Source organism: Sorex araneus, chromosome 3 (assembly GCF_027595985.1).
Source record: "Sorex araneus isolate mSorAra2 chromosome 3, mSorAra2.pri, whole genome shotgun sequence".
Taxonomy (NCBI): Eukaryota; Metazoa; Chordata; class Mammalia; order Eulipotyphla; family Soricidae; genus Sorex; species Sorex araneus.
This window is the reverse complement of record NC_073304.1, coordinates 120,140,617-120,163,766: the sequence shown is the minus strand read 5'-3', so window position 1 is coordinate 120,163,766 and position 23,150 is coordinate 120,140,617. Positions and strand designations below refer to the sequence as shown.

Sequence of the window (23,150 nt, the reverse complement as noted above, 5' to 3'; positions counted from 1 at the left end):
TGGCCGGTGAGTCCCGGTCACTGGCTGTTGGATGACGCAGGGACAAGTGCCGACACTCCACGATCACCCGGGTCAGTTGTTCTTGCTGGCCAGAGGACAGATATCTTCCTATCGAGTTTGTAGTCTCTGTACAGTCTTGAGCCAATGCCACCTCCTCCGAGGAGTCCGCCTAGATGCCCTAGGTTTCAGATCTCCTGAGGAACAGGAAGACCTCTAACCCATCACAGGCAGCCTGAGGCTGAGCCTGTGGCTCCTGTGGTGCCACACAGACCACTTGCTCTCTGACCACTCCCTATGGTCCCTGGGGACCCGTGCAGTATCGGGAACTGAATCCAGGGCTTCTGCAGGTAGAGCGTGTCCACAGGCCCGTTGAACCATCTCCCTAGCCCAAGAGAACATTCAAAAGGTGAGTTATAGGGGCTGGAGTGCTAGTGCAGTGGGGAGGGTGCTTGTCTCGCATGTGGCCGGCCCGGGTTCCATCCCCAACTGCCCCCACAGTTCCCTGGGCCCTGCCAGGAGTGATCGAGGAGCACAGAGCCAGGAGCAACCCCTGAGTACAGCTGGGTGTGGCCCAAACAAAAAAAAAAATTATATGTTTTTTGAGGGGTGCCTCGAAAACTAGGCTGGCAGTTCAGTGTGTTGGGGGGGTGCAGTGGTGCTTAGGCCCCGAGGATCGGGGGTACTAGGACCACCAAGGTGGTGCCTCAGAACTCTTGGACTGCAGCTAGTGGGGCTCAGGGACCTGTGTGTGGTGCCAGCGATTGAACTGAGGTTGACTGCATGCAAGGCAAGTGCCCGAACCCCCAGGTCCCCCAGAGGACCCCGAGTGCATTTGTGGTGTGGGGGGGGGCTGGACTGATAGTACAGTGGGTAGGTGGCTTGCCTTGCATGTGGCTGACCCAGGTTCGATCCCCGACATCCCACATGGTCCTCCAAACACCGTTAGGAGTAATTCCTGAGTGCAGAGCCAGGAGAGATCCCTGAGCATCGCTGGTGTGACTCTTCTCCCCCAACACACAAAAAAGTGCCCATTGAATGGGTCACACTGAGTAGACCCTGTCCAGCAACAAAGGGAAGGAGCTGGGCGGGCAGAGGGCCGGTCTCTGCTGCCCACAGTGGGGACAGTCACCGCTGCCCTCTGAGCCTCCACCCCGGGGCTTACACAGGGACCTGGGTGAGATGGAGCAGCAGGAGATGGTGGTCCGAGTGTCTGAATTTCTTGACTGGGATGACGGAATCTTCTAAAATTGTGGTAGAGGGGCTGGAGTGATAGTCCAGCAGGTTGGGCACTGGCCTGGGTTCGATTCTCAGCCTCCCACATGGTCCCCTGAGCCTGCCACGAGTGATCCCTGAGCATGGCTGGGGTGTGGCCCCCAAACAAAAACAGAGACAGAAATCTCCCCACCCAAAATTGTGGTGGTTGCATAACTGTGCGTATGCTGAAACGGTGCGTTCTGTGCTACAGCGGGTGGCTTGTATGGGGTGTGGATAGTATTTCAATCAAACGTACCGGAAGTGCCAGGGCTGGAGAAAGGCAGACAGGCGTGCTTCGTAGTGCTTCGCGGTGAAATGGGGGGTGGGGTGGGGGCGGGTGTCTCTTCAGTGTGGTTGAGATGTGCCCTGTGGCCGGGACTAAGTCACTCCGTCTCTTTGTGCTTCGATGCCTCATCATTAGGGAGGAATGAAGAGCAACCATTATGGGGCTGTTCCAAGGGTTGAATAAGATCATGTACAGAAATGGAGCGTCTGCGCCCAGGGCTGGCTCCAGGGAGAGGCCTCAGAGCTGGCCCCGAGCGGGCGGGGGGCGGGGGGCTGCCCTGTCCTTGGCCTGGAGCTGCCACCCAGCTTCCCGCAGCTGCAGAGCCCTTTGGAGGGGGCCGCCTGGCGCGTCCTGGCACGTGTGGGCCACTTCCTGTCTCCTGGTGCCCCAGTGGCCGCTGCCAGGACACAGACCCGAGCTGGGCGGGCTGAGGTGGGGGCAGGGCGTGGGGGAGTCCCCCGGGTGAGTGGAAGCTGGGGACTGCTGTCAGCCTGGCTTCTTGCTTCAGGAGGAGCCGGGGTGGGGGCGGCGCTGGCTGGGGGCACTCGTTCCTCAAGAGCTGTCACCAGACTGTTTGCTCGAGGGAGGGGCGGGGCGGGCTCGGGTGCTTCATTGCCAGGAGGGAGCGCCAAGGGAGGACTCAGGGCTCTGTCAGGGCAGGCGTGACCCTGGGGGTGATGCCCACAGCCTAACGCTCCTTTAAGCCTTGGGCACTTCCGACTGACCTGTAACCCCCTCTGAGAACTCAGCCCGCTCCTAGCAGCAAGCAATCCCTGCAGTCACGGTGACTTTCATTCGATTGTTTTTATTTGATTCTAGGGCAACACCCAGTGGTGCTCCCGGCTCTGTGCTCAGAGATCACTCTGGGTGGTGCTGGGGGACCCCCAGGGCTGCCGGGGAACAAATCCGGGTTGACTGCCAGCAAGGCAAGCACCTTGCCCGCGGTGCTTTCGCTCCGGCCCTCGTGTCGTTATGGCTATTTTAAAACTACATTTCCCAGAGGAGAGAGATGGAAGCAGCTTGGCTCCTGCTTCTGTCCTGGGCCGTGCCCCCAGTGGGCATGCTGAGACCCCCCCCTCTGCCCGTGCTCCCGCAGGCCAGTGCTCTAGTTTCTCTTTCTTGGGGGATTTATCTCAGTTACAGGCACTGCATGGGGCAGGTCAAAGCCAGGTCACGGCAAATCCAGGAGTTCAAGATGCTTCCCGTGGAGGCCCCAGAACACTCCTCCCAGCCCCTCAGACTCCCGGCCCGCTCCCTGAGCCACGGGGGTCCTGCACGCACTTTGTTTTTCCTTTGGTTTTGAGCCACATGGCAGTGTTGAGGCTACTCCTGGCTCAGATGGAATCACTCTAGGTGCTCTCTCTCCCCCCCTCTCTCCCTCTCTCCTCTCTTTCTCTCTCTCTCCCTCCCACTCCCTCTCTCTCCCTCTCTCCTTCTCTCCCTCTCTCCTTCTCTCCCTCTCTCCCTCTCTCTTTCTCTCTCTCTCTCCCTCCCACTCCCTCTCTCTCCCCTTCTCTCCCTCTCTCCTCCTCTCCCTCTCTCCTCTCTCTCTCTCCCTCCCACTCCCTCTCTCTCCCCCTCTCCCTCTCCCCCTCTCTCCCTCTCTCCTCTCCCTCTCTCCTTCTCTCCCTCTCTCCTTCTCTCCCTCTCTCCTTCTCTCCCTCTCTCCCTCTCTCTTTCTCTCTCTCCTCCTCTCCCTCTCTCCTCTCTCTCTCTCCCTCCCACTCCCTCTCTCTCCCCCTCTCCCTCTCCCCCTCTCTCCCTCTCTCCTCTCCCTCTCTCCTTCTCTCACTCTCTCCTTCTCTCTCTCTCTCTCTCATCGGCCCATAAGACGGGCACTGTGACAATCCCAGGGATGTTAAACTCACCCATGCCACACAGACGGAGAGCATCAGACCCAGTGATTGCCACTTTCAGTCTCCCTGTTCCCACTCCCTGCTGCATCCCTGAGGTCGCTGGCCTTCCCCGTGGGCGGTGGAGACGACCAGGTGTGTGTGTGTGTGTGTCTGTGTCTGTGTCTCTGTGTGTCTGTGTGTGTGTGTTGGAGGGTGGGGGGTCACACACTTTAGTTGCAGTGTTTGCACACTCCAGGCAACGGTGCACGGAGCTTGCCCATTGTTGTGCTGCGGGGGCTCGCCAACCTGCCCGCAGGCCCCGCTCGGGATGGAGCTGGGGACGGAGCTGGAGGCCTCCTGCTGCAGGGTCGGTGCCCCTGCTGAGGTTCTCTTGGAGCCTGAGGAGGCCTCCTGCTGCACGTGGAGGTCGCCTCTCACCTGCAGAGGTCAGGACCCTGGTCTGGGCGCCCCGTGGCCACCCCAGACGCGAACGTCCGGCCGGTGGAGGTGCTTGCTTCTGTGTGCTTCCTCCGAGCCTCAGCCGTGCCCGGAGCACTGATGCTGCCTCGGGGGACACAGCCAGGTGTGCCCGTCGAGGACAGGCCTGGTGGTTCCTGGCTCCGTCGCTGTGCCCGAGCCAGTGTCTGCCCGCGCCTGGCCGGGCTCTGCCGGCTCCAGCAGCGCCTGCGGCCGAGCACCCGCATCAGGTTTGAATTAGGTGGATCTCGGGCGCCCCGGGCTTCTGTCCCAGCCGTGCTGACTCATGCTCGAGGGGAGCGTGGCGCCCGTGCGCCTCATGTGCGTGTCCTTCCTGCTCTGCGCCTGTCGCCAGCCTGCACACGTGTCATCTGGGCGCCTGGGCGCCCATGCCTGTGCGCCGCTCCCTCCCCCCAGTGTGTCTGCCCCACACTGCCCCCTGCGTGTTGCTCTTCGTGGTCTCTGGGGTCTGCCGTGGCCGGGGGCCACACGCCTGCCTGTGCTGCTCACGGGGGGGGGGGGGGCCTTGCACAGTTGCGGGGGGCTGGAAATCACAAGGTGGGGCCAAGATCCACTCGATGATAGGATCCCAACTGTGGGTGTCCAGCCTGCAGGTGGGCGCCCCGTACAGGGCCACATCCCAGGGGCCTGTGTCTGCCCGCCTCCCTCTCTCCCTCCCTCCCTCCCTCCCTCCCTCCCTCTCTCCCTCCCTCACTCCTTCCCTCCCTCCCTCCCTCCCTTCCTTCCTTCCTTCCTTCCTTCCTTCCTTCCTTCCTTCCTTCCTTCCTTCCTTCCTTCCTTCCTCCCTCCCTCCCTCCCTCCCTCCCTCCCTCCCTCCCTCCCTCCCATCCTCCCTCCCTCCCTTTTTTCCTTCCTTCATCCTTTCCTTTTGTGTTTGGGCCACACCTGGCAGTGCTCAGGGGTTACTCCTGGCTCTGTGCTCATGAATCACTCTGGGAGGGTTGGAGGACCATTTGTGGTGCTGGGGATTGAACTGGGGTCAATTTCAGGCAAGACAAGCACTGACCTCTCTCTCAGGTCCCTGTGCCTGCTTTTTAAACCAGCTTTTTTTTTTTTTTTTTTTTTTTGCTTTTTGGGTCACACCTGGCGATGCACAGGGGTTACTCCTGGCTCTGCACTCAGGAATTACCCCTGGCAGTGCTCAGGGGACCATATGGGATGCTGGGATTCGAACCCGGGTTGACCGCGTGCAAGGCAAACGCCCTACCCGCTGTGCTATCACTCCAGCCCCTAAACCAGCTTTATTAAGAGTCAGTTCACCTACTATGCAATTGACCCTTTCCAAAATCTGTTTTTAGGTCCACCTGGCAGTGCTTAGGGCTTACTCCTGGCTCTGCACTCAGGGATCACTTCTGGTGGGCTGGGGGATGCTGGGGACTGAACCTGGGTTGCCATATGCAAGGCCTCCCCACTGTACTATCACTTTGGCCCCTGTCACCCACCTTTTAAAAGTGTACAGCTAGTGGGTTTTTATTAGATGCACAGGGAGGTGTGCTTGCTATCATGTGCACTTATTATCAATTCTGGAACATTCTCACTCTTTCAATGGCAATCCTTATGCCACTTAGCTGGCAGTGTCCTAATCTATGACCTCAGCTTTTTTTTTCTTTTTGGGTCACACCCAGCAATGCACAGGGGTTACTCCTGGCTCTGCACTCAGGTTTACTCCTGGAGGTGCTCAGGGGACCATATGGGATGCTGGGAATCGAACCTGGGTCGGCCACGTGCAAGGCAAATGCCCTACCTGCTCTACTATTGCTCCAGCCCGGACCTCAACTTCTGCTTTTGTATGTGTATGTCTGTCTGTAGATTTCCTTCATTTGAATGTTCGTGGGACAAGAAATCATAATCTAGCCATGAGTGTCACTTAAACACAGCGTTTTTAATTATTTTTTTTCTTTTTGGGTCACACCCGGCAATGCACAGGGGTCACTCCTGGCTCATGAACTCAGGAATTACTCCTGGCGGAGCTCGGGGGACCATATAAGATGCTGGGAATCGAACCTGGGTGGGCTGCGTGCAAGGCAAATGCCCTACCCGCTGTGCTATCATTCCAGCACCAAACACAGAGTTTTAAAGTTTTATTCCCACTATAGTTTGTTTGGGGACCTCGATCCTGTTGCTTTTTTCTTTTCTATGCTAGAAGAACATCAGAATTACAGTGGGAAGAATGAATTATGTCCGTTGTGCAGACAGACCATGTTTGGTTTATCTGTGCACCTGTCGATGGCCATATGGACAGTTTCCGATTATCCATTGATGCAGGATTGTTTGGATGTAAGTTTGGTTTCTCTTGGGTCTGCAGTGGAAATGCTGGGTCACGTGGTATCACTTTTACCTGTTGAGGAGCTGCTAGATTGTTTTCCAAGAGGTTTGTACTGTTTTACGCACCTGTGCTTATGGGTTCTAGTTTCTTTGAATCCTTGTTGAAACTTTTCTTTATTTTTCTTTTTGGGCCACACCTGGCTCTGCTCAGGGGAGCATACCAGATGCAGGGGATTGAACCCGGGTTGGCTGTGTGAAGGGCAAGTCCCCTACCACTGTGCTATCACTCTGGGCCCACCTTGTGGATACTTTGATTATCTGATTGTTTTAATGCCACCATGCTGCCGCGTATGAAGGCAGCTCTGGGTGTCCAGCCTGGGTCTCCCTCCCGGGGAGCGACGCCAGCAGCCCTCCTGTGCTTCCAGGCCATTCGTTTCTCTTCCGTGGACAAACGGTCACTGGGATCCTATCCCCATTTTTGAGCTGGACTATTTGTCTTCTGACGATGGAGTTGTGTTGCCTTCTTGGTGTCCCTCGAGGTGAGCGCCTTACGGGCAGGGCGGAGGCTGGGCCCCCTCCTGTCTCCCCGGCCTGGAGCGGGGCCTACAGCATATCCTTGAGACCGACGTAAGTGTGTGTCGAGGGAGGAGAATCAGACTGTCGGGGAGATCCGTCCCGGCAGGAGTGGGGGACTGGGATGGCTCTGGGCCCAGGCACCATGGATGGCCTGGGAAGAAGCCACCAGAGGCTCTGGCCCCTGCAGCTTTGGTTGGGTGGAACATTCCGTTCCGTGGGCCTCAGTGAGACCAGGGGAGTAAGGGGGACACAAGGAAACCCAGAGAGGCCAAGTGCGTCCATGTGTGCACCACGTGGCGCGGTCTGGACCTTCAACCGGGGCAGAGGCACCTCTGGGAGAGCAGGAGCGGGGCACGAGGCCGAGACTGAGAGGATTTTGGCGGAGGACGGGAGGCATTTCCACCCGAGGCGGCGAAACGTGCAGGAGTCAGAGGGTGCTGGCAGTGGGCCAGGGTGGGCTGCGCCTGGAGGCCTTACCGAGGCTCCCAGTGGCCAGGCCGGCACAGTGGGGTCCGGTGGGCAGGCCCACAATGAACCGGATGGATGCCCACCATTCGGGAGGTCTTAGCACGGGGGGTCCAAGGAGCATGGCTGGAGGAGGCGCAGGACGGAGGCAGGTGCTGGCTTGGCTGGTTCTTGGGCTGTGGTCTGGGCTGTGCTCGCCACCCACCCTCTGTGCCTTCCCTTCCCTCCAGTGAAGTGGTTTGTCTGAGCTTGCTGGAGGCCTAGAACCAGAGACAGTGGAGCTGGCAGTGGCGTCTAGTAATGGGGTTTCCAGAGCAAGTTTGGTGCCAGAAGGTGCTCTCGAAGGGAGGGGCGGGGAGAGGGCGGAGGCAGTCTGCTCGATTCTTCTCGGGGAGACCCCACGTGGGCCGACCTGGAAGAGGAGATGGGATGGAGACGTGAGTCCTCCAGCGAGGGCCGAGGGCCCGGCCCGGGAGGAGAGCTGGAGAGTGGGCCTGGCCATCTCTTCCGTGGCCTCTGCGAGATCTGACATGGCCTTACGTGGTCTCCTGTGCTCTTGCTCCCGTTTTATCACCCGGTGTGTAGAATAGCCCTGTCCGCGCACACACAGGCTCTGCATCACTCACTAAAGTTTCCGTGGATGTGGACTTGCTCAGTGGTGGCCTGGGGTGGCCACGGGCTGGTTATGGAGCCGCACGCACCTCCCAGGCACCCTGGAACCCTGGACTCTCCTCGGGGCTTCCCTGCCGGCCGTCAGGACTGGGAGGCCTCCCGTGGCCCAGCCTGGTTCCAGATGAAGCTGTCACAGAGGAGTCACCTTGCTGGTCACCTGATTGGTGGACACTTTGGGAAATTCAGACACATCCTCCCGTCATCCGTGAACCTCCCAGGAAAGGCACCCCAGACCTGGGCGTGCCGGGGCTGGGAAGATGGGACGGGTTAGGGTAACCACCTTGCAAGGGCCTTGCCTGGGTGGGACCCCTGGCATGAAGAGGCCCCTGTGCTCTGCTCGGGGTGGTCTGAGAGGCCCCTGAAAGCCGTGGGGTGGTTCTGCAGACCCCCAGGCGCTGCTGGTATAGCCCCGAGGGCCCTGGGCTGTGGACCTGAACAGCACCTTGCATGGCCTGACTGAGAAGTGCGGGGGTGGGGGAGGGCATGCCCCTGAGTACTGCTAGGAGACCCTCACCCCTGCCCCCCAGAGAATCGGGTGTTTTCGTCTGTCGGAGGCCAGCAGGCCCTCAGCGGAGAGTCCACTGGGAAACAGCCCGAGCGCCGGTGCCATTTCTGGCCCCCTGAGGACCATCTCCAGTTGCTTACTTTATTATGTACGAAGAACCTTTTGAGTATGTTTTCCTTCTTTCTCTTTTCCTCCAAATTGGCAACCAGGTATGGCTGGCATTTAATTTCTGGCACCTTTTCCCCTCACCCCTCTCTTTGGGCTTCTTGTATAGAAGTCTGATTTGATTTTAATGCTGTAAAATTAGCCACCACATTTCAGAAATGTAAGCATCCACGGAGTAAGAGATGGGCGAGACATGGCTGGGAGGCGGAGAGCCAGTCTGTCTGCCCGGGGCTGCCCGGCTTCTTGGCAGGGCAGGACGGGGAACCAGGAGCCTCAGGGTGGACCTGATCTGTGACTGACGCCCACTCCCTTTCAGGGGGAGGCTCTCGGCGAGGGGCCCCCAGCAGGGCCAGAAACCACCTGGCAAGCCTGGACATGGTGGTGGAGAGGACAAAGACAGTCGCTAGGCCCTTCTGCCCAGGTCCCCGGGCGCCTGGCTGGGGTCCAGCTACCAAGAGGCTTGAACCTTAATCCCACAGGTCGCATCTCGGGGTGGGTCCCGGCAGGCTAAGTGGGTGGGGATGGAGGCCTCTGTGTTATTTTTGGTTTGGGGCCACATGTAGCCGAGCTCAGGGCTTACTCCTGCTCTGTGCTCAGAATTTACTCCTGGCGGGGCTCAGGGCTTGCTCCTGGCTCTGTGCTCAGGGTCTCTCCTGGTGGGGCTCAGAGGACCCGAGGCAGAGCTGGGAATCAGACTGGGCTCGGCCTTAGCCTTAACAGCTGCGCCGTCTCGCCAGCACCCATTGGAGAGGGACGCTCTGTGTGGTTTTGACGGCTCAGTCTGTCTCTGAGGTGGAGCCCCGGGGTCAGCAGTGGGGGCGCCTGCTTTGCCAGGACAGCGGGGCTGGAAGGGGCAGGAGCAGTTCCCGTGGGCATCAGCCGTGGGTTCAGGAAGAGAGGCGAGGTGGGTGTGTGTGCGGCTTGGCCGGGAGGTGATGGCAGAGCCCAGTGCCTTCGGGAAGGAGACCCTGGCCCGGCAGCCGTGTCCGGAGGCAGTGGGTAGGCCCGGCGGCCCCAGCTGCAACCTGCGCTTGGTGCCTCTGTGCCGTGCTCTCTGCGTGCCCTGAGAGTGTCTGCGGTGGCCTTTTTCTTCCCGAGCAGCTGTCACAGGTCCTCTGCCTGTGGGGGTTCCACTCAAACTAGGAGGAGCCTGAGGCCGCCCGGGTCTGCAACCAAGAAAGGAGAATCTGGTTTCCATGCAGGGGTGAGGAGGGCCCGTGTCCCTCCCTCCTGGCCTGCTCTGCGCCCTGTCTCCAGGACTCAGCACACTCTAATTTGGCCAGGGGGCTTCCTGTTGGGTCTCTGCCCCCTGCAGGACACCGATGGACCCGTGTATCCTGGGCAGCCTCCCTCACCCTAGGTGGTGGTCGCTCCACCACCCTCTGTTTCCAGCCCCTGGGTTCAGACAGCCGTACAGAGGCCACGGCTAGACTGTTTGTGGGTCCCTCCTTGCCCTGGGCACCCCACAGTGAGATCAAGGAGAGTGAGCGAGGGGACAGGTGTGCAAGGGAAAGCCTGAAGGTGACATTTTTAATGAACACACTGGGCCTTCCACAGATAATTCAGAGTGTCCTGACAGTGGTTCCCTAAGGAAGCCCTGACCTTGTCCTGTGATGATCCCTGGGACAAGCCACCTGATTGCTCAGTGTGTACATGTATGTGTGCTCATCAGCACCCAGTGTGCAACACATGTGCCCTTGTATATGTGTGCACATGTGTGAGGCAGGTCTGTGTGAGTACATCTGGGGTGTGTGTGCATGTCAGGGTATGTGTGTGCCATAGGGTGTGTGTGTGTGTGCATAAGATGATTCTGAGTATGTGGGTGCATGCCTGGGGTGTGTGCACACATGTGTGTACCTGGGTAGGTGTATACGTGGGTGTGTGCACATGTGTGTTGGTGTATGTGCCTTGTGTGTACGCATGTGTACCTGTGTATATACTTGGGTGAGGTGCACATGGGTGTGTATATACCTGTGTGTGTTGTGTGTGTACCTGGTGCATGCACATGTGTGTTGGTGTGTGTGCCTTGTTTGCACACATGTGCACCTGTGTGTATACTTGGGTGTATGCACCTGGATGTGTGTATACCTGGGTGTGTGCTCATGTGTGTACCTGAGTATGTGTATATCTGGGTGTGTGCACACATGTGTGTCGGTGTGTGTGTGTGACTCCTGCCCCATGTGTGTGCACGCCCAGGTGTGTGTGTGCTTGTTCGTGTCTAGACGCAGAGGCGCCCTGTTCCCGTGGACTAATGCTCTGCCCTTCCCTCTTCTCTGCCCTCTGTGTCCGGGGCAGGCGGGCCTCATCCGCACGAACAGCACTGACTACTTCATCGAGCCCCTGGAGCGTGGGCAGCAGGCCTCGGAGGCCGGCGGGAGGACGCACGTGGTGTACCGCAGGGCTGCGGGCCCGCGCGAGTGGGCAGAGCTGCACAGGGACCTGCACAATGAAGGTAGGCCGCGAGCGCCTCCTGCGGGATCTCGTCAGGAAGAGGGCCCCGTCAGACTCCCCTACCGCAGAGAAGCCCAGAGGGCTTTAGGGCTGGAGCCTTGGAGCCCCCCGGACTGGCCTGGGCTCCAAGGTCTCTGCACTGCTTTGCAGTTGTCTTGTCTCCCCTCCCCTCCCGAGAGCCTCAGAGAGGGTCTGCCGCCTAGCGCAGAGCCTGAGTAACGGGCTGCTCAGTGCTCGAGTGGCCACGGGAAGCAGAAGATGCCCTGGCCCCGGCCCTCAGGCCAACCCGAGTCCTGCCGTGAGAATCCTGGCTGCAGCCGGACTCCCGGGCCACTGTTTCCTTCCTCAGCCTGCGGCCTGCGTCTCCCGCCTGAGAGGGAACCGCGGCTCCGGCTTCTCTCCTGGAGGCCGAGTCTGCCAGACACGCGTAGAGCTGCTGCTGCTACTTTTCATTTTTAAAATTGAGATCAGAATTCATCCTTTAAGGGGCTGGAGCGATAGCACAGCGGGTAGGGCGTTTGCCTTGCACGCGGCCGACCCGGGTTCTAATCCCAGCATCCCATATGGTCCCCTGAGCACCGCCAGGGGTAATTCCTGAGTGAAGAGCCAGGAGTAACCCCTGTGCATTGCCGGGTGTGACCCAAAAACCAAAAAAAGAAAAAAAAAAAAGAATTCATCCTTTAAGCCACTTAACATTCGCAATTCAGGCATTCCACCCCCACCCCACCCGTATCTGCAGTGTTGCACAACTATCACTAATTCCAGCACATTCCATTTCCACCATTAAGAAAAAAAATTCATTGATGGGTGGGAGAGATAGTCCAGGGGTTCAGGCACTTGCCTAACCTGGTTCCTGGTTCCATTCCCACGGCACATATGCTCTTCTGGGTCCTGCCAGGAGTGATCCCTGAGCACTGCCAGGTGTGGCCTGGCCTCAAGTCCCCAGTCCATGATCAGTCCCGTTTTCCTGCAGCTCTGACCTCCCTCCCGTGCTCTCTCTATGGGGCCGTCTCACACACGGACAGAGCTGCTTTGGGGACCGCATCGTACACGCAGCCTGTGAGCGTGTGAGCCCGTGCTCCCCGCCCCGGCAGCAGAACACCAGCCTCTGTGCGCCCTCGGTGCGCTGATGGACACGGCTGATGGACAGCCGTCCCCGTCCCCTGCTCTCCTGATAATGCGGCTTTCAAACGTGGCATACAGTCTTCCCTCGTGTTTTCAGTGCCCTGGGCACACACCGTGTGTGCGGTTCTGGCTCTCCAGCTGCCCTGTGCTGGGCTCCTGTGTTAGCTGTGTTCAGAGCAGCTGGCCATGTTATGTTCTTCCGAGGCTCCTCGGGTGGCCCCTGGAAGCTGCCCGTACCCGCTGCCTGCTGCCTCTTCCCGGGCGGAGGGTCACCACGTCCCGAGGGTTGGTGGTATAGAGGATGGGGAGCTTGACCTCTCTCCGGGGGGGCTGATGCCTGCAGGCTGGCCGCCAGCCCCCTGCCTGCTTCCACAGAAAGATCTGGATGGGCCCCTGTAGGTGTGCTGAGAGGGGGTGGCCGGCGTGGGCTTCCCTCTGGGCTCTGTCAGGAACCTGGGGTCTGGGGTGAGTCTGGGAGCCTCTGGGACCCTCCCTCACAGACCAGCTGCAGAGCTGACTGGGCTGCCGGTGGCTCTGACGCTGGGGCTCGGGGCCCGGGTGCTGTGTGACATCCTCTCTGTGTGGGGACGGGCAGGGCTGTGATGAGCGCAGTGGCCCGGCCCCACTCCGCAGGCTCTGCTGCCCTTCTCTGCTCCCCGACACCCCCGTGAGTTCGGGGCCCGACGTTTCTGCAACCTGGCGTTCCTTCATTCTGCATGAGAGCACGGCTCGCCGAGGGGAAGGAACCGTCGCCCCAGGCCCCGAGGGTCTCGGGTCTTGTTTCCTAAAGCGCCCGTGTCCACGGAGGCCCAGAGGCTCAGGCACCTTGCTGGGTACCCATTGATTCACCCCTGGGTGTCCCCTGCAAGCGGAGCCTGTCCCCGTGTCCCTCTCATGATGGTTTTGCCTGTGCAGGTGCGTCTGTGGGGCCCCCGCTAGAGCCCCCCACCCCAGCTTCCACCGCTCGTCCCCGACATGGGTTTCCAGGGACGAGCCTCCTGGGGTCAGTGCCACAGTGGATTTCTATCCTTCTGACCCTCTCGCTCAAGGGCTTGGGTTCCCCTTCACGGGATAAGCCCAGACCACACACCCCGCCCCCGAGACATGCAGGGGCTGTAGAGGTGGCCCCTGACCAGTTGCTGGCCCACCCCCGGAGGGCGTCGCTCAGGGTAAATGTCCCAGTTCTTGCAAGTCGGTGGTACAAATAGCAAGACAGCAGACAGGGGCAGGCGAGAAGCTTCTGCCAAGACCCCCGCTTCCTATCCTGCTCCCTGACTTCCCCTCCGGCCCCGGGGGGCCGTGGTCACTTGCCCTCCATGCTAGGGTTTCAGGTAGGGTCTGCAACTGTTGCACACTCGCAATGGGAGAGTTAAAGCTCACAATGAATTTTGCGTGTGGATTTAAAACCCTCGCAGAGCAAAATCAGAATCTCATCCAGGTTTGCTGTGCTAAGCGGCAGCAGCCTGCACGGACCAGTGGGGAATTTCTGTGGCCAGGCGCTGGCCAGTGGCCCAGCCGTTGAAAACCAGTGGTATAGACAACCCGGGATTGCTTGAAGCATGACTGGTCTATGTGGCACTGAGGGTGCTTCACGGACAGTCTCGATTCAGAGAGACCTGGAGAAGCTGCTGTGAGCCTCAGTCTGTCTGTCTGTAGAATGGGCCAGTCAGCAGAGTAAGGTTGGTGGGCCAAGAGGGCCCTCTGCTCCTTTGGGTGAATACAATTTTACTGCCACAGAGTTGCCCTTGTTAGCTTTTTTTTTTATATGGTTATTTTTATGCTTTTGCAGCTGGGTTGGGTAGGTGAGGCTGGGCCTACGACTCACAAAACCTAAAATAGTTGCTTTCTGCCCTTTCCAGAAAAAAACACAACACCACATGGATTACACAATGCAAGCAAATAGACGCCACTTACATAAACATTTTGCTTGTTGTCAGACTCCAGAGCTGTGAGGGCGAACTTTGCGGCTGGGCCTGTGACTGGGAGGACTCCGGCGCGTGGGGCTAATTCCGGGGGCTCCTCCGCCACACCCACACCATGATTGTTCTCCTTACTTTCTTACGATCTCTGTCTGCTTTAGGCGGCCACACCCAGCGGTGCCGAGAGCTCCCTCCTGGCTCGGAGCTCGGAGCCCGTGATTGGTGCTGGGGATTGAACCCGAGTCTGCCTTGCCCACTGAGCTGCCACTCTGGCCCCTGCCTTCCCTTATGAACGGGCTGGCATGCCCCCCCCACCACCACCTTTTACATTCCTGGAGCTCAGTGCGGCCAGAGGTGAAGGGTGTTTCACCCCCATGTCACACGCCTGTGATGTGTGTGGGGCCGGAGCTCAGATGGGGCGCAGCGGAAACTAACGGAACTTTCCGCCCTGCACCGTCTCGTTGCCCCGCTGCTCACTGCCTGGAGCCTTCGTGCTGCCTGGTGCCCAGCTGGCAGGAAGGAGCCACACCCCCTCTGCCTTGGCTTCAGGGGCAGCGAGAGGGCAGCTTGGGATGGTGGGGTAGCCCAGTGGGCAGCGCTGGGCTCCTGAGGGTCTGACCGTGGTCTCTCCCTGTCCTTCTTCCAGCCTTCGGCCTGGGCGATCTCCCCAATCTCCTGGGCCTGGTGGGGGCGCAGCTGGGCGACGTGGAGCGGAGGCGGCGGCACGCCAGGCCGGGCAGCTACAGCATCGAGGTGCTGCTGGTGGTGGACGATTCGGTGGTGCGTTTCCACGGCAGGGAGCACGTGCAGAACTACGTCCTCACCCTCATGAGCATCGTGAGTGCCCCGCGTGCTGGGCAGGGTCACGTGGGGTGACTGGGGACAGGTCTTTCGGGGACAGTGTTTCCTGGCTGGGCATGGGGAGCAGCAGGGCAGTGGGCAGCCCCGGGCGGGCTGTGACAGGGTTGGCGGGCTTGACGCCTGACCTCAGCTGGACACGCCTGCACTGACCTGCTCGAGGGTCACTGGGACCTGCCCCTGGTAGGCCGTTGGCCTTGGATGGGGTCAGGGGCTTGGGCCTGTTCGAAGGCCAAATCAGGTGTGGCTCAGGACCTGGCCTTGGAGTCGGAGGGCGTCTCTGAGATCCTTCACGGGGAGAAGATGCCCAATCTCAGCCTGGGAGTTTTGCTCTTTGGCCACATCTAGCAGTGCTCAGGGCTTACTCCTGGCTCTGCGCCCAGGGATTCTCCTGGCAGTGCTCGGGAACAGTGCCAGGGATCGAACCCGGGTTGGCCGTGTGCAAGGCAAGGACCCTATCTGCTGTACTGTTGCTCCGGCCCATCGGGCTGGGAGATGTTTCCTCCCACTTTATTCAAACCGTGATTCACAGAGTTGTCCGTGATGATCTGTTACAGACGTATTCCAACACCAGTCCCTGTCACCTTCCCTCCACATTGTCTCGAGGGGCTCTGGGGGACTAAGCCAACACGGAGTTCTGATGAGTCCTTCCCCCACCCTGCCGATGCTCTCGGGACGGGTGTACATGGAATACAATAACAAGGCGTCTCTCTGTGCCGGGCGTTTCCATCCTGGCTTAATGAGAAAAGGCCCGTGTTGAGTTCAGGGGCTCACTGTCAGGAGCGGACCTTCCAAGGCGGAGGAAATGCCGATTAAGAACATACGGTTTTATTTAGATGCCATTTGGTCTTTGCTGCCGCTGGGGTTGGCCGGTAGCTCTAGTAGCAGCTGGGGGTGGAGTGCAGTGGGGCGGGGGCTCTCTGCTGACCTGGGCCTCTGCACACTCACCGCCTCTGCGCTCGCGTCATTCTATACTCTCAGAAATAAAAAACGGGTGTACGGTAGCAGTCTTAATCTTCACTGCAGCAGGAGCCCGGGCAAGAATGATCGCCCACTCCTCAGGGAGTCCCAGGAGGAAGTGGGAGTTTTGGAATGAATGTGAGGTGGAAAGCTTTTGCGGGGGAAGCAGTATTTACCTGTCTTTAAGACAAGAATCAGGCATTGTGGTCAGAATCTACAGTGTTCTTGGCGGCATTGGATTTAGGTAGAACCTGCGCCTAGCCCTGGCAGTGTTTGGAGCTGACTCCTCCGGCCTGTGCCGTCAGGGTCACTCCTGGCAGGGCTTGGGGGACTCTGTGCTGGGGATCAACGTGGGTTTGCTCATGTGCAAGGCGTGTGCCCTCCCATGGCCGTCTCTCCATTCTTATTCTCCGGCTTTGCAGCCTGACCTGGGTCTCAAGTAGAAAGCTCCATTTCATGGTGGCAGGGAGTTTGGCGACTCGGCTGAGTGGAGGGCTTATCCTGGAGCCTGCGGCTAGAGGCCAGCCGCCTCACCCAGGCACACCTATGGCTGGTGATGACACCGCTCTGCAGCTAAGGGGTAGAATCCCCCCGCCCCCCGCATTCCGGGTCACCCCTGCAATCCCTGGGTGAATGGGCCTGTGTGGGTCAGTGGCCTTCCTACATGCGCTGACCTTCTTGCTGACCTTTATACTGACCTTCCTGCACACACTGACCTTCCTGCACATGCTGACCTTCCTGCACGTGCTGACCTTCCTGCATGTGATGACCTTTCTATACACATTGACCTTCCTGCGTGTGCTGAACTTCTTGCATGTGCTGAACTTCCTGCACACGTTGACCTTCCTGTACACACTGACCTTCTTGCACGTGCTGACCTTCCTGCACACCTGACCTTCCTGCACACACTGACCTTCCTGCATGCACTGACCTTCCTGCTTGCTCTGGCCTTCCTGCACGTGCTGACCTTTCTTCACACACTGGCCTTCCTGCCTGCTGACCTTTCTTCATGTGCTGCCCTTCCTGCTGCCCTTTCTGCGTGTGCTGACGCTGAGGCCGGGCTGGGCCCACTGTGCAGAGCACGGCTGTGTGCGGGCGAGTTCAGCCGATTGTTCCCAGCAAGCAGTCAGACGAGCTTCTGGGGCAGCCGTGGGGGCTCAGAGGGAGCAGAAGGGGTGGTCTCTGCCTTTAGGACCCCAGAGACATTTGCAAATGACTGTAGAAATCTCTAGAATCATACTAGAGCAACCCCGGGCCATGGGCCTGTGACACACATGACCTTCTTTACTGGAAGCCGGACTCAGGCGTGGCGGCCGTGAGTCAATGACGGCGGAGGGCTGGGGTCTGAGGCGGCTGTGGGCGCCAGACAGAGCCTCTCCCGCAGCCTCTGCAGGGGTGTGGGGCTGCACGCCCGAGGGTGCTGTGATGAGCCCAGGTGCACTGGAGGAAGCAGCTTTGCTTCGCGCTTTGTTCAGCTCCCAGGGACCACTGAGAGAGCTAGGCAGCGAGCAGCCTCTGAGTGTCTCCTTCTGGGGCGAGGGCGGGGTCAGGCGTGCTGGGCAAGGGAGGAGACAGCAGCTTTCTGTGGAAGGGCAGAGAGGTCTCTAGGTAAGGCACGAGGGCTGTCAGGAGAGCAAAGTGGAGACCAGAAGTTGGTGAGAGCATTTGTTTATGCTGGAACACACGATCTTTCTTTTTTAAATCCCCCTGGGGGGGGCCCGGTGGCAGCCTCGGCTCCCAGAGGTTGCTGTTGTGCCAGATAAGGAAGACTCCAAGAGTGCTTCTCCTGCTTCTGTTGAGTCTCAAACGTCTCCAGTATAAAACAAGCTTTATACTAGCTCTGTGACTCTGCGTGGGTCCTCACACTGACCAGGACCTTTGAAATAGCTTCAGGAAAAGTATATGTAGTGTGTGTGTGTGTGCGTGTGTGTGTGTGTGTGTGTGTGTGTGTGTGTGTGCGCGCGCGGGCCTAAGTACTCACCCCCCAAGAAACCCGTATATTTGTGTGTGCCTATGGTAAGTGTCGCACCAGAACCTGGCTGCTCGACGTACCAGCTGTACCAACACACTGGGGCTGGGGCTGCTGTTTGTGTTAATTAAACCACAGCCAAGTGTGAGCCACGGGTGGTCCCTGGTGGGGATCCCTGTTAATAAGGGCTGCCTTCTGAACACTGCTGGGGGTCCCAGTAAGCGACAGAGAAGCTAGTGCCACAAGCCTGTGGGTGCCACCGGAGAAAGCAGGTGTGGCCTGACTCCCCGGCCAGAGAGCACCAGGCCCTTTGTGCCAGGGCTGGGAACCTCGAACTCCCACAGGGAGTCTTGAAAATCTTTTGCTTGTTTGCCTGAGGCCATTTCTGATCCACTTTTCCTGGACTGGATGGCCTGGTGGGGGCGGGGAGTACAGGGGGGAGAAGGGGGAGGAGAGAGAGAGACAGAGACAGAGACAGAGACAGAGAGAGGTGTCGGGTGAGGCTGCAAATGAGACGCGTATTCAGCACCTTCTTGGGGATGGACTGTGACCTTTCCAGGCCTTTCCTACTGGGGACTGTGAACCCTCCTCGCCAGTGTCCTCCTCCTCCCTCTGGGTTCTCTCCCTTCTCCCCCCCAAAAAAGAAAACTTGCCATTGCTTTTAGGGCCCTCAGAGTCCCCCCCAAACAAACTTCTTATAGAGTGTGCTGCTCCTGGGTCTCCCATAGAGGGCGCTGTGTTTGGGTCTCCCACAGTGGGCACTGCACGTGAGTCTCCCCTAGAGGGTGCTGCACCTGGGTCTCACAGAGGGCTCTGCACCCAGGTATCCCATAGAGGGCGCTGTACATGGGCCTGCAAAGGCTGGATGCTGTGTTGTCCAGCCTGCGTCCTTTCTTTCAGACCAGGTGCCAGCTGGAGTACCAGGCAAGGGAGTGGGTGTGGCTTTGGCAGCCGCAGCCTGGCTCATCCTGGCGGGCTGGAAAACGGTCCGTGGGTGCGGGAGCAGCCCTCCAGGCCCCTCCCTGCAGGGCTCTCATGCATTTGGGGGGGCAGCAGCCCCTGAGGGGTGCAGGCTGCTTCCTCTATTCATGGAAGCGAGGACGGTGAACACAGGGCTGACTCATGGTATCCCTGGGGCTAAGCATTGCGCCCATGTGCTGAGTTGGCATGAGATGTTCACGAGGCCTAAGAGACCCAGCATGAGCCCAGTGCTCTGAACCCAGTGCTCAGTCCTGCAGCTCAGTCTGGCATTCCCTAAGTCCTGCAGCTCCAGGGGGGCCAGAATAGGGTAATGTGCCAGGAGCCCAGCCCAGGGCTGAGTCAGGACATCTGCCTCCTCTCAGAGTCACACTCCTGCCGTCGAGAGACGGGAGCGTGCCTTGCACCAGGCCCACCCCGCTGGTCCGTGACACCTTGCAAAGTCCCCTGAACACCTAGAGGGGTCCCTGAGCACAGAGCCAGGAGTAGGCCCTGAGCAGCGCCCGGTGTGTCCTCCCCACAAGTAAAATAATAATAATAAAACAAATTATGTCTGCTTTTCCTTGCAGGTAGATGAGATTTACCACGACGAGTCCCTGGGGGCCCATATCAACATCGCCCTGGTCCGCCTGATCATGGTGGGCTACCGACAGGTAAGCCCCGCCAGGCTGCTGGCTGTGGGGGCAGACGGTGTCCCCAAAGAGAACACAGCTTCAGATGGGCTCCCAGCAGAATCTTGAAAACATATTGTTGCCAGAATTTTCTTTTGAGACTGTGAGAATTGACGTTTCAGTGGCTGAGACGTTTGGGGTTAATCACTGCGGTTTAGGGGTTCCCTCCAGCCTGGTAAACCAGCAATTCCTCTCCTCTCTGCCGGAATTCCCTCTCCTTGAGGAGACAGTGGGGAAGGGGCAGAGGGATGGCACGGAGACCCGGGGTGCCCGTCTCTGCAGTCTGACACGGGTCTCTTCTCTCCCCTGGGCGGGGGCGGGGCCCCCACTGCGCCTTCCTCTGGGCCTCCTGAGGTTGGAATGACCCAGTGGCGTCAGTGGGGGACGTGCAGGGACGTGCAGCTGTGCCCTGCTCTCCGTGGCCTCCGCGTCTCCCCTGCTGCTGACAGGCGAGCGGGGGTCACGCCTGCTGCTGTGTGGGGGCTGCGACTGACCGACTGACGTGTGCTGTCGCCCGCCCCCGCAGTCCCTGAGCCTGATCGAGCGCGGGAACCCCTCCCGCAGCCTGGAGCAGGTGTGTCGCTGGGCTCACTCCCAGCAGCGCCAGGACCCCCGCCACGCCGAGCACCACGACCACGTGGTCTTCCTCACGCGGCAGAACTTCGGGCCCTCAGGTGGGCCAGGGATGGGGAGCGTTGGGGGAGGGGAGGGGCCGGTCTGGGGTCTCCTGGCGGCACAGGGGGCAGCTGGACCTGGAGCCGGGACCCAGCTCAGAGGTGGGGCGCTTTGTGATGGATTCTGGGGGCCGTGGCACAGAGGGGTCCCGGCTCCGGGTCCTGCTGCTTGGCCGGGCTCGCAGTGTGCCCGACCATCCAGCGCCCCACAGGGCTGCAGGTGTCCTGAGTGCATCGTGCCTGGGGCCCTGGGCCCGGCAGTTGCCTCTTGTGGACTCAAAGGGTCCAGTGTTCTGGCTCTAGCCACCCCGGCCCCTTGGTGGAAGCACATCCCTGGGAGAGAGCCCCGGGAGAGAGGGGGCAGGCCCGAGCCAGACTGGAGGCCCAGGCCCCGCAGGGGGGCTTCGAGGGAGAAGGGAGTCAGCCATACCGCCCTAGAGGTGGCTTACGGGCACACATGGGGACGGACAGACGCACACGCACACACAGAACCCGGGCACACACAGCTGCATGTCAGTACAGGCACACAGGCCACATGTGTGTAGACATGCATGTAGATGCACGCGTGTAAACAGACCTCTGCACATGCAGACACACGGACACATGCTCAGGCCCAGCACGCGTGTGTCCGAGCATGCAGTCAAACAATGCATCCGCAGACTTCCAGGGCAGCCCCGGCAGGAACTTCCTTCCTGACGCCCCCTGGGCCTCCTGAACCGTCTCTAGGGATGGCTCGGCCCTGCGCCCGCTCCCCTCACACTGCCTCCCCGGAGGCTCCCCGCCCCGCTGCCCCACCACCAGGGGCCCCTGGGTTAGGCCTGTAGGTGTGTGTGTGTGTGTGTGTGTGTGTGTGTGTGTGTGTGCGTGCGCACGCGTGCGCGTCATGCCTGGTGGTCCTCAGGGCTTACTCCTGACTCTGTGCTCAGGGCGTACTCCTGACTGTGCTCAGGGCTTACTCCTGACTGTGCGCAGGGCTTACTCCTGACTCTGTGCTCAGGGCTTACTCCTGACTATGCTCAGGGCGTACTCCTGACTCTGTGCTCAGGACTTACTCCTGACTCTGTGCTCAGGGCATACCCCTGACTGTGCTCAGGGCTTACTCCTGACTGTGCGCAGGGCTTACTCCTGACTCTGTGCTCAGGACTTACTCCTGACTCTGTGCTCACTTGGAACCTGGGCCTGGCACATGGGAGCTTCTTAGGGAACACAGACCATGGGCTGCCCCAACCTCCCAAGACCCCCAGCGCTGTTCCCAACTCTGAGGGCCTCGGTGCCCTGCTGCAGCCCCCGTGTTTCATGCACAGCCCTCTCCCGACCCCAGAGTCCTCTTATCTGTTGTCCAGGCTCAGCTTCAGTCCCCCACTGGCTGCCAACCCCTGCGCCCCTTCGGCCGAGCACCTTCTCTCCCTCCGGCCTGCAGACCCCCACTCGCGCCCCTGCCCTGCTGGCCCCCACTCAGGGAGGCCATGGGTGGGGGGGCGAGGTGAGGGCGTTGGAGCCCCTCTCTGTGCCCCTGTGGTGAACAGCCCCACCCCGCCCATGGGAACCTGGCAGGCGGTTACGTGAGTGCTGAGTGGGCCCGGTCGTGGCCCGCGGGGAAGCCCCTCATGCCTTGTCCCGTCCTGTCTGGGGGCACAGGAAGTCCCAGAGGGGCTCGGGTCGCTCGCTGCAGGTGGACTTGGTGGGGCGCGTCCTCCTCCAGGGCCCGAGAGCACTCGCCGTGCTGTGTGGTGGGGGACAGACCCTGCCTCTCTCCTCCCCCAGGGTACGCGCCCGTCACGGGCATGTGCCACCCCCTGCGGAGCTGCGCCCTCAACCACGAGGACGGCTTCTCCTCAGCCTTCGTGGTGGCCCACGAGACCGGCCACGTGTAAGTGCGCTGGGCCTGAGCCCCACCTGTTCTGTGGCTGTGGGGGGCGCCCCATGGGCCTCCGGGGCATGGGGGGGGCCCAGCCCTGTTCGGGTGGGACGGGGGGTGTGGGCAGCTGGGGTGGGGAGTGTGGGCAGGTGGGACAAGGAGGGTGGACAGCTGGGGTGGGGGGTGTTGACAGGTGGGACGGGGGTGTGGGCAGCTGGGATGGGGAAGGTGGACAGCTGGGTCAGGAGGGTGTGGGCCGCCTCGTGCAGGCAGCTGCTCCTGGCGGCCTCTGCCCCTCCCTCCCGTGCAGCCCTCACAGCCCACGCCATGCTGGGGCAGCCTTCAGGAGCGGGCAGCAGGCGCGCGTGGGCCTCGGGCCAGCTGGTTACGGCTTGTGCAGGCAGCCCCTCCGCGTGTCCTGACCTGCGGGGGCTCCTGCGGGCCGGGCCCTGTCTGGGTACTGGGAAGGGCAGCTCTCCAGAGCCGTTTGCCGAAGGAGCTGGCAGCTCTGAAGCTCGGGGCTTCAGCACGCTGCTGAGAAGCTCTTCAGGCGCCGGAGCGATAGTGCAGGGGTTAAGGTGCTTGCCGGGCCCTCCATGGACGCCTGAGCATGGCTGGGGTCAGTCTGGAGGCCTCTGGACTGGGCATTGCCAGGAGGGGCCCCTCGACCCCAAGGCAATAGAAAGGAAGAGAAGGTCTTGGCCCCTGTGCCGGGTTCTGTGCTCAGGCGCGCGGGGGCTGGCGGGAGCCCGGGAGGTGGTGGCTGGCTCCCGGGGCACCAGGACAGACGCTGGCCTGAAGGAGAGACAGCTCTGCTCTGCCCCTGACGCCGGGTGGTCGAGATGCAGACACAGACGGACCCGTGAGGGGAGGATCCAGGCTGGAAGGGGGTCTTGAGAAGCAGGAAGGGAATTTTTGAGAAGCCACAGAAGCCTTGGAATGTGGGTGTGGATGGAGAAGGATGGGGCACGTGGGAGCAAGACAGGACCAGAGTGAGTGGGGTTCCGGGGAGGGCCGGGTGGGTGCTCGCACGGGTGGGGAGAGGGTGGGGGGGGAGAAAGGAGGGGGAGAGAGAGAGAGAGAGAGAGAGAGAGAGAGAGAGAGAGAGAGAGAGAGAGAGAGAGAGAGAGAGGGAGGGAGGGAGAGAGGGAGGGAGGGAGGAGGAG

General features: G+C 60.3%; 1 protein-coding gene across 1 annotated transcript in view; it reads left to right on the top strand.

Annotated features, from left to right (window-relative positions):
* ADAMTS14 (ADAM metallopeptidase with thrombospondin type 1 motif 14) overlaps positions 1-23,150 on the top strand; it is a 52,166-nt gene that overhangs the window by 5,068 nt on the left and 23,948 nt on the right. The window contains exons 3-7 of the mRNA XM_055132363.1: positions 10,817-10,973; positions 14,663-14,853; positions 19,351-19,434; positions 19,979-20,126; positions 21,891-21,996. Of these exons, the coding sequence (XP_054988338.1) occupies positions 10,817-10,973; positions 14,663-14,853; positions 19,351-19,434; positions 19,979-20,126; positions 21,891-21,996 (686 nt within the window). The remainder of the gene's footprint in view (positions 1-10,816; positions 10,974-14,662; positions 14,854-19,350; positions 19,435-19,978; positions 20,127-21,890; positions 21,997-23,150) is intronic.